General features: G+C 60.3%; 1 protein-coding gene across 1 annotated transcript; it reads right to left on the bottom strand.

Annotated features, from left to right (window-relative positions):
* Positions 1-1,025: 1,025 nt before the first annotated feature.
* CSDC2 (cold shock domain containing C2) lies at positions 1,026-7,520 on the bottom strand. The gene is given in 5 exon segments (XM_054182827.1): positions 1,026-1,188; positions 1,450-1,572; positions 1,841-2,106; positions 7,363-7,410; positions 7,413-7,520. Coding segments are annotated over 5 exon segments (708 nt in total).
* Between the last annotated feature and the right edge of the window lie 2,658 nt (positions 7,521-10,178).

Genomic DNA, 10,178 nt, shown 5'->3' with positions numbered 1-10,178 from the left:
ACCAAAAAACGAAGTTTGTGCTTTGTATACGAGACCCTGCCTACACCGAGGGGCTGGGGAGGAGATGGCTGCGCTTGCCCTACGGCCGAGGCCACCCAAACCCCTCAGCCCCTTGCCCCCCCGGCAAGCTACGGACATGCACACACACACACACACACACACACACACACACGCGTGGGAAGAGGGGTCCCCAGGGGGCTGGGGGGACAAGGGGAGGAGGAGGAGGAGGCAGCCATCTCCCCAAAACCACGTCAGCACTGAGCCAAGAAAAGTGCATTACCGGCCGGGTGGGGAGCACGGAGGTGCCAAGTGCACCCCCAGCCCCCCGGGCACAACACCGAGCACCCACAGCACCCTGCCAGCAGCCGTTTGCCCCTTAAAACTACTTTTTTTCTTTCCGTAAGCCACTCGCCTCCCCGTGGCACCACTGACCTGAGATCTTTCGATGGAGGGCCGTGGCTCAGGCGGGTGCCGTGAGCTGCCAGCGACGGGGATGGGTCTCAGCCACCCACTCCCTGCACAGTGATACGCTGCCCCATGCCGCCCCATTTCCCCCCGTCCCCATGGCATGCCCCACTGCTGACGTGCTGCGGGACCAAGCGGGGTGTCCATCTTGCCAGAGTGGGGTTCAGGAGGACGATCCGAGCCCCCCCAGCCTCCCCCCGGCCCTCTCCAGCTCTCAGCACCTGCTTCAGCCCGGGGCAGCCGGGGGGTCGGGGGGTAGGACTGGTTCCCCTGGTCCCCCATGGCATCTGGGACAAGGAAGGGGACATGGGGCTCAGCACTGCCCCCGGATCTGGGGGGTGGCAGGGGAAGGGTCTGCTTCCCCCTTCCCCCTCGACAGACACTTACAACACACACAGAGAAAGGAAACCGTAACCTTATAAAAGACACCGAACGCAAACGCCTGCGTGTTTGGGGGCAGCCCTGGTCCCATCGCCGCCTCAGCTCCCCCCATGCCCGCCACGAGCGGCTGGGCAGGCTTGCTGCATGGGGCCGAGCGGTCGGCGGCCCCCCCCGGGCGCCTAGGAGCCGATGATCTGGCCGGACCATGTCTCATGCTTCGTGTGCGGCGCCAGGTTGGTGAGGACCACCTCCACCGCCTGGAACTTCTGGTTCTTGGGAGGGATGGGGCAGACCTTGTACGTCACCTCATCCCCCTCCACCGGGACGTACTCCCCCTCGATGCTGCAGGAGAGGAGAGGGGAGGTGGTGGGGATGGGGCCAAGAGCCAGACCCCCTCCCTGGACCACCCAGCACCAATAAGGCACCCAACCCACCAGCTGCGCCTTGGGAAAGAAAACCCACTGGCAAAGGCGGGTAGAGGACAGGCAGAGCCCCTTCCCCACCCCACGGAGACAGCCCCACCCCAGACCATGGTTCTCCAGCCCCATGCTGATGGCATGGCTCCCCCAGGGTGCCCCAGCACTGTGCGACCCCTGGACTTACTCAGACACGTGGACGAAAATGTCCTCTGTGCCATTCTCGGGGGTGATGAACCCATGGCCCTGGGAGCGAGAGAACTGCTTGCAGACACCCTTGAAGATGGGGCCGGCAGAGGCACGCGCCGTCCTGCGGGAGGAAAGGGATGGAGATGTCTCACCAGCGGCACTCGCCCGGGGGGCAGCATGGGAGGAGGTTTGCTATGGAAGCACGGTGTTCCCTGGGAGAGGGCATGGCACCCACCCACAGCACCCTGGGCAGGTGGCTGCGGTGATGCTGGGTGCCGCGATGGCGACGTGCACCCGGCGTAAAAGGTTTTGCAGGCGCTGCTGGTGACCATGGTCCCCGCTCGGCTCAGCCAGAGCCAAACCCGCTCGCTGCGTGCCGGGCTACTTACGCCGAGTAGGTCCTGGTCCTCTTGGTAGGGAGGGGGCTGGGCAGGTCCCGCAGCAGGAGGTTGCCCCGCTCCCAGATGCGGCTGCCCTCCCGCTGGAAGGGGAAGGTGGGCCACACCGGCGACTTGGGGGAGTGTAGGGGGGGCACCGCCGGCGGAGCGCTGGGGTCTGACGACATGGTGGGACCGGCGGGCTCCTCCGTTTTGGGGATGGGCGGGCGGGCGGCAGGAAAGAAGGCGCCGGGGCGCACGGGTCTGCTGCCTGAGACCTGGGGAGCAAAGAGGGGTGGTCACAGGCCCGCCCAGGGGGGCTTTTGGCCGGGGCAGTTTGCTGTCAGGAACTGCCCACTCTGCTCCCAGCCCCACGTCTGTGCGGGCAGGCAGCCTGACATTTGGTACTGGGCACCAACCCCCGGCACTGGGAATCGCCCATCCGGGATGTTCCAGCAAATCAGTCCCGAGGGAAGGAAAGAGCCTGGTTTGTTGCTGCATCTTTTATTTTCCAGGATAATCCCACATATTAGAGATGAAGTGGCTAAATCGGCACGCGCCCTGGGAGAAGGCGCTGCCACGGGCAGGGGCTGTTTTGCCAAGGATGCCCACGCTGCGCCAGCCTGCCTGGTCCCCTGGCCTCTGGGATCTCTCCCAGCCTAAGATTCCTGCTAAAAGGGTGAAGGAAAAAGGCTGAGACCACAGGTAGGTCAAGGTCAGGGGTCTCAGATCTCCCCACCGTTGGAGGCTGCCTCAGCGCTATGGGATTTAGGATCCAACCCCAGCCCCAGCCGGCAGCTCACTGCCTACCTGAGCACATCCCTACAGGGAAGGGACACGGCTGTCCTCACCGAACCACCCCGAGCATGAAATTGGGAGAGCTGTGCATTTTTAAGCCTCCCAGTGAGCTGCTCTGGTGTGTGAGCAGCACTGCGGCCGCTTGCTCAGGAAGCCTTTGCTCTGACGATTTCTCTTCCCATCAGTCGCCGCACCCGATGCTGGATGCCTGGGGGGCATCTTTGGGGGCTTTGGGTTGGGGCTCACCCGTCTCCATCACTCCTCAGGCTCGGGGGTTTCCCCATCACCCAGAGCTGAGGAGCCCGACATCCCATGGAGTTACCGTCCCCTTCCCCGCCACCCCCTCCAGCCCTTCTTGCCCCACTGGGGCGTGCGGCATCTTTTGGGACGACACCTGCACATACCGGGAAACCCAGAGAATATTTAATTTGGTTTCTGACTCATCCGCGGCCCCTTGAGACGCGGAGGCCCTGGGGGGACGTGCAAAAGGGGGTCACCTCCGCTCCCAAATTAGCAGGCACCAAGGACATGGGAAATGGTTTCTAGAGCAGCCGAAGTTTCGGGGAGAGACCAGGCGACTCCTGTTCCCCTCACCCACCTCCGCTTGCTTCCCCTGCCAGGGGCCTCTGCCTGTCGCTGAGCCCTGACCGCTGCCAGCCCCACTTCAGTGCCCACCCATGCCGTAGCTGTTTCCTGACAACTGTCCCCTCTCAGCCCTCCAAAGCTTCACCCTGAGGTCCAGGTGGCAGAGGCCACACTACGGTCCCACCCCAAGGCCTCCTGCCCTCCCAGACAACTTCCAGCTGTGGCCACAAACCCCTCCGAAATGTGTCTCCCATCCGCCTCCCCCCCAAAACCCTTCGTGTGCTTCAGTGTCTCCTCTCTGCCGCAAAAGAACTGTAGAACATGTGCCTGCCTTCTGCTCAGCTCCCGGCCCACTGGGCTCCGTATCTCCTGCCTCCATGTTCAGGCTCAGCATCTCCTTCCCCCATTCCCAGGCTCAGCATCTCCTTCCCCTATGCCCGGGCTCACCACCTCCTTCTCCCCAGCCAAAGCTCCTTCACCCATGGAGCTCGGAGAGGCTCAGGGAGCACCCAAGCGAGACACCCAAAAGCCAGGGCAGCCCCCAAGCTGCTTCTGTGCTCCCATCTGTGCCCCCATCCAACAGCCCTGCTTCCCTGCGAGCAGCCCAGACACTTTCGGGGCAGCAAAAAGCCATGTGGTCCCCAAGCATCCCTGCAGGATCCAGCACCTTCCCAGGAGGTGTCAGGGCTGGACCAGCAGGACAACTTGGGGGAAGCAGCCCTCAGTTCTCTGCACATCATGGAGCTGCCACTACAAAAATGGCTTCACCATGGCGCGCCTCCTGCGCCCGCGCTTTCGCTGACAAGGCCTTTCGATTCCCTCACCAGATTAGGGACAATGGAGGGTATTTAACCTGAATAACGATGCTTTGAGCAAACTATTAGTATGCTGAGGCGGTTGGTTGGTGCCAGGAGAAAGAGCTTCCTCCGGCAGGTCCACAAGGGGCTGGAAAAATGGAAGTTTCACAGAGGCAAAAGAAAAATAAGAGGCGAAGGGGAAGGGGCGTGCGAGAGGGGGAGCCTTGCAAGGACAAAATGGCATGGGCAGATGGAAGTGGCAACAGAGAGCGGGTTTGCCCCAGGTTCACCTGTGGGACCCCCCTGCTTCCAGGGATGAGCGGTGGTGGGGAGCAGGAGCGTGCCGGGCATCGCTGGGGGAGAAAAGGCAGACAGCCCGCTCCTCAGGCCCACGGGCAGCAGCGGAGGTGCCCTCCCAGGGCTGCCATTTGCCCCCACGAGTGGAGCTTGCCCCACGTGGGAGAACAAGCCGGACACAACTGCCCATGAGCTCTTCAAGGGGTTCCAGCTGGCCCATGCGGATACGCGTGAGAGCCCTGGCATGGGGTGGCAGCTCACCGGGATGAGCACGGGAACAGGGCACGGCGAGGCTGTGGGATCCCCGTCCTCAGGGATACGCAACCCCCCCAGGGACACATCCCTCAGCAGCCTGTTCTAACCGAGGCACTGCACCCAACTCCTGCTTGGAGCGGGGGCTGCAGCAGAGACACCCATCTGTCCCACTGCCGTGCCAAAGGTGGCTCCTATGGCCACCAGCCACGTTCCTGGCGTGAACACCCCATATCTGTGGGTCAGCCTTGGGGCCCAGCGGCTGAATGCCCGGCTCTGCTGTGCCAGGGAAGCTGAGGCTGAGCGGGAGCTCTGGCACCACGGGGGGCTCCGGGGCAGCATCCATCCTCCCACCTCATTTAAATCCCCGCAGCAAACAAAGGGACCGAGGAAATTAAACTCACAGCAAATGCAGGCTGAGAGAAGAGAGGAGAGGCGAGCATGTCCTCGCTGGTCTCTTCTTCCCTCCCAGCCCAGCTGGAGAGCAGGGAAAGTCTCTCTCGACCTCCTGTCCTCCTGCCCTTCTCCTTCCCTCCCTCTGCTCCACCCCACCATCCTCTCCCCAGCCCTGACTGCCTTTCTCCACGCCGCAGCCCCAGCAGGCAACAAGGAGGGCGCACCTGGGGGGGTCAGGAGGCATTTTCCCCCTCTTCTCCATCGTCAGCGGTCACCCTAACCTCCCCCAGGGCTGAGAGCACCTCTCCCCATCTTGGGTCTCTCCAGGCCTGGCAGATGCCACCCACGACACTGTGTCCACCCCATGCACGTATACGGTGCGGGGATGAAATCCGGGTCACTTGAGGAGGCGAGCAGAGGCTGCTGCAGCCCGGCTTTGCCGTGGGGCACAGGAAGCCTTTCCAGCATAACAACCCCCCCTGCCACCGCTGCAGGACCTCCACTGGTCTCCATCTCCCCTCAGTGGCTTTGCTCCGAGGGTCCCCTGGGGTGACAGTCCTCCAAGGCAAGCAGCACCGAGCCCAGCTCTCCCTGGAAGGATGCTCTTTGTAACAAACACCCCCCCACCCCGTCCATCTCCCCACCTCCCCAAAGAAACCACCTTGGATCGAAACCCCAGAGCCCTCTGCTGATAGGGTTTCCTTCGGCAGCAGCAGCCAGCTTTGCTTTATATATTTTTCGGAGGGCAGGCTCCCGAGCCGAGCTGAGCTGACAGTCGGGAGCGCTCGCAGGCGAACGCACGCAGGAAACCCAGGCCAATTAAGGCAGACAGGCAGTAGACACATCAGCTTTTATCTCGAGATCCAAGTACCCCATTCATCACCAGCCACTGAAAGGTCTGCGGTTTATCAAATAAAATCACTGTCTCTCTCTCCCCCTCTTTAAAGCCAAACACATTGACTTGGGTGCTGGCGGTGACCTTGTTTAACTAAACACCCTTTCAAGGTCCCCCAAAGCGGGGAAGGAGCCTTTTGAAGAGGCACCAGCCTCTGTCTGCCACTCCTCGTTCATTAGCGGCAGCGAAATAAAACCCCTCACGCGTCCCTGGGCCGGGCAGGGGGAATACATATTTAATTGGCTTAATCGCCCTCGGTGAGTCGGCCCTCCTGTGCTGCGCTTCTTTGTGCTCCTTCCCATCCACCGGGACCCCCAGGGCTGCTTGGGATGGATGGATGGAGGGAGGGATGGACAGGCGGCCGCTCTGCCGGTGGCTGTCACGCTCCAGCTGCGGGACATGACCCTTCCGCTGGCCCGCCGTCGCCTTTATGGGCTGTTTCCTTTCACGCCGCCGCCGCATCCCTTTGCAAAATCCCCGGCTCAGATGCTGTCTGCCACCACGTTACGTTTTCCCGAATGCTGCTGCTCCCCCCACGCCAGCCAAGGAGCAGGAGGTTATTTTCCCTCTGCTGCCTTTTCCAGTGAGCTCCCGCACCGGCTCTTCCCGGCCACTTGCCATCGCGTTTTCTCCACCCCTCGTGACTGCCAGCAACCCCAGTTTAGGAGTCACGTTTACCTCCCAGCTCCTTCCACCCCAGTAGCTAAAAGGTCTCAGTATGTCAAAAAGACACCGTGTTTCCGCAGCCGGCTGCCAGCAGCCATCTCCTCACCCCACGGAGCAGGGAAAGCGATGTTCTGGCCCGCCGCCATCCTCAGGGAGGCTGATGCCCCCCCCCCCAGACCCAGCCTGTCTAGACGCGGTCTGAAACAGAGAAGAGATACACCCCTCCAGCCGCCGGAGCGTGTCCCCAGAGCTCGATGCAAAAACAAAAATCCCATTTTTCAGCTGCTTGGCACATGCGGGCGCCGAGGGACCCACCGATAACGCGGTGGCCAGCAGAGACCCCGAATCGGCATCTCTCCCGGGGGGAGCGGGGTCTGCTGTGAGGGGCAGGAACCAGCTGGGGGACAGGGATGGCTCCAGGCAGGGGTTACCACAAGCAGGGCCAGTGCAGCACCCGCCGGGGCTACGTTTCTCCATCCTCCCATCCACGGAGGAGGCTTGCAGCCTCGGCGTCTGGCAGGTTTTTATAAATGCTGTCTCTGTCCGATGCTAATGAAAGCCTCTCAGCTCCCCCCCTCCCCCCCCAGCCTCCTTTTTTTTGGTTACCGGATCACGCCATGAAGAGTTAAAGACCAAGCAAAGCAATTTCCTTGCCTCCCCTTGCATGTTAAAATCCCCTTTGCTGAGACAAATTACTACAGGAAAAATAAACCAGGCGGTTTTTGGGGAATACACACTGACAGCGTCCCCTCCCCAGCTAAGCCAATCACGCTCCCCACTCCAGGGATCTTTGCTGAGATAGTCTCGCCTACGATACAGCCTGCTTAGCGCTAAAATATGAATGTCACCTTTATGGATCGATTATAAAAAGCTCCTTCAGTCAGTGCTGGGCTGCCCAGTTCTCAGGGAGGCCGTGGGGGAGAGCAAGCGGGCTGCCAGATGCCAAGGGGAAGCAAAGGGAGAAGCCATCATGGAGGCTTGATTTACCTTTTAAGCATAGATGCATAAGCATCACTCCCAAATATCAAATTTGTGGGGTTTGGTTATTTTGGGGGTTTTTTGTTTGTTTGGTTGGTTGGTTGGTTTTTTTTAATTAGAATAGTGTCTGTTCAAAGACCTGGTGTAAACGTCCTCGTCCGCGTCCTCCCTCCTTTGTGGATCTAACTTGCCATCTGCAGGAATGAATAGTGCAGCCAGTCCCAAAGAAAGCCCAATTCAGGCCCCCACCATTATCAGCCCGCTTTAATAAGACGGATTTTTTTACAAATCACCCCCCTCCCCCCCACCCCATGGCAACTGGAGAGCTGGCTCCCGGCTGATCTCAGCCCTCGGTGGCAAAGACCCGGCTATTTGCCCCCCAGCCACCGCCACCCGCCCCCTCCCCCAGAGGAGTTATTGTTCCTCAGGCTGGTGGGGAATAACCGAAGCAGAGGAGGGATGTCGCGCTTCACCCTCGCAGCTCTCCGCCGCCGTCGGAAGGAAAAAAGCAGCTTTGAAAGAAAAAGGCGATGCGCGAAGTTTAACCTCCAGTTTACAATAGCCCGGGCAAACTGGATGGCCATTGTGCCTCCCCTTTACCTCCTTAGTGGTGACGGGCTCCCTGGAGCTGCGTCCTGCCAAGCATCGGTGCTCGGTGGGGCCCAACGCTCCTCCGCTGCCTTGCGAGGAGCAGCGGTCTCGCCGGCAGCCCGGCTCTTGGAGGGGTTTCTCCCTCTGCCTGCCCGCCCACCGGCTGCCGATGGATCCGCGGTGTCTGATGTGTGTATGATGCGCGCCTCGCACACGCACACACACACACAGAGGCACACGCATCCGCACGCCTTCCCCTGACGTCAGGGCCAGGCCAGGGGGAGCGGGCAGGTGGGAGGGATCAGCTTGGTCATTTCTGAGCCAGGCTTAAAGGAGCGAGTCTCTATGGGGGGCCGGAGGGGACGAGGGTCAGCCCCGGTGGGGGGCTGCATCGTTACAGTTACGCAAAGCAACACGCATCGGTGGCACGGCCGGACGCAATGTATCAGCGGGATGGGGGGTGGGAAGAGCCCAGATCCAGGCCAGGTCCAGAGCAGGAGGGATCCCCTGTCACCCCAAGTCCTGCTGGTGCTGCTGCAGCCGCCCTCCCTGCCTGCCCAAGCCTGCAGCCCCCCAGCACCCACAGGTGCCACTGTCACCCCCCGCCACAGCAGGGGAGCACGGGAGGGGGGGCACATGCCACAAATCCACCGCACCATCCCGCTCCCCAGCTCCGGGCTCTCAGCCGTTACAAACCCAGGTGCTTTCTAAGGGTCTCATGTCTAGCAGCGCACTATGCCACCACCCCTGACCCCAAAAGATCTTTCCTTTCCGTTCTCCCCCACCCTGGCATGACTGTGCTCAGGAGAGCCATCTCCTCGGGCAGACACAACGTCACGAATCGGCCCGAGACTTTCTCTCTTGGGGGCGCGGGGTGATGCGACAAGGACAGGCATCAATCGTTTGCTGTGTCCGCTGGGGAATAGGGCAAGGAGTAATGGGGTTTAAATTGCAAGGAGCAAGATTGATGTTAGACATTAGGAACGGTTTCTAACAGAACAGACAGTTAATTACTCCAGTGGATTGCCTGGGGAAGCACCGGAGCCTCCATCACTGGAGGTTTTGGAGAACAGGCTGGGTAGGCATTCTTTGGGGGGAATTTAGGTGATACTGGGCTCATTTTGGAGCAGAAGTGTGGACCACACCAGCACCTTACCATGCAGGTCACTGTGATCCTGGAATAAAATTTGCAAGAACCCTGAACAATCGTGGCTCAGTGTCAGTCACCAACATCATATGACCAGGGGCAGTTGCAGGTTGCTTTTGGTTTCTTAAACGTGACTCTTCCCTTGAGTTATTCTAAGTAGCTGAACGCGATGGTGCCAACTGGACCTGTTCCACCAACGACCCCTGGGGCTGCAGGGTGGCATACGAGTTGTGTGGGAAGCCACGAGGCGCAGAGTCAGGAGACAGGGTCACGGCTGCTTTGCCTGGCTATATCCATCCATCCAGGTATCTGAGTGTTGATCTGTGGGTGTCCCAGCGGCTTTGGCAGAGGGACAGGATGTCCAAGCAGTTGTGTCTCTCCTGTCAATGAACTATGGCGCAGATAAAGGTCTGGTGGACAGCAGAGACCCAGCCCATGGCAAGACCAAGAAGCAGTGAGACCCCAAGTGCTGGTGGGTTCTGCCCATCACACTCTCCTTGTGGCTTTTCAAGCAGTTTTCTGTGACAAAACAGTAGCCCTATTCACCCCGCTACAGACATCGCAAGGCTCATCTCCCCAGTCCACCGTCCCTTCAAAACCTTGTGAAATAAGGGGAGGAGAAACCCAGCCAGCTCTCAATCTCCACTCCAAATTTCTCCTGAAATGACCCATCCTCTCCCGGGGGACAGCTCTACACATCCAGCCCAGGAGAGCCTTGAGCTGGAAACAGCTGGAGGCCAGAAGAGTGCTGGGGACAAGTGGTATGGGCATGCCTGCATCTTCCCCAGGCATTCATTTAACATTTATACACTGAATATCATAAATACCTGTACTTCCCGGCCTGATTTGTGGTACACCAGGGCTAGCCACGTGCCCAGCTGCACGTGTTAAGCCATAAAAACTGAACAGAGGAGATGAGCGTCAGAACCCGACTCTCCCACATAGTCG

This window comes from Rissa tridactyla, chromosome 1, assembly GCF_028500815.1.
Source record: "Rissa tridactyla isolate bRisTri1 chromosome 1, bRisTri1.patW.cur.20221130, whole genome shotgun sequence".
Classification (NCBI taxonomy): Eukaryota; Metazoa; Chordata; class Aves; order Charadriiformes; family Laridae; genus Rissa; species Rissa tridactyla.
Note: the sequence above shows the minus strand (reverse complement) of the source record. Positions and strands in the feature narration are given on the sequence as shown.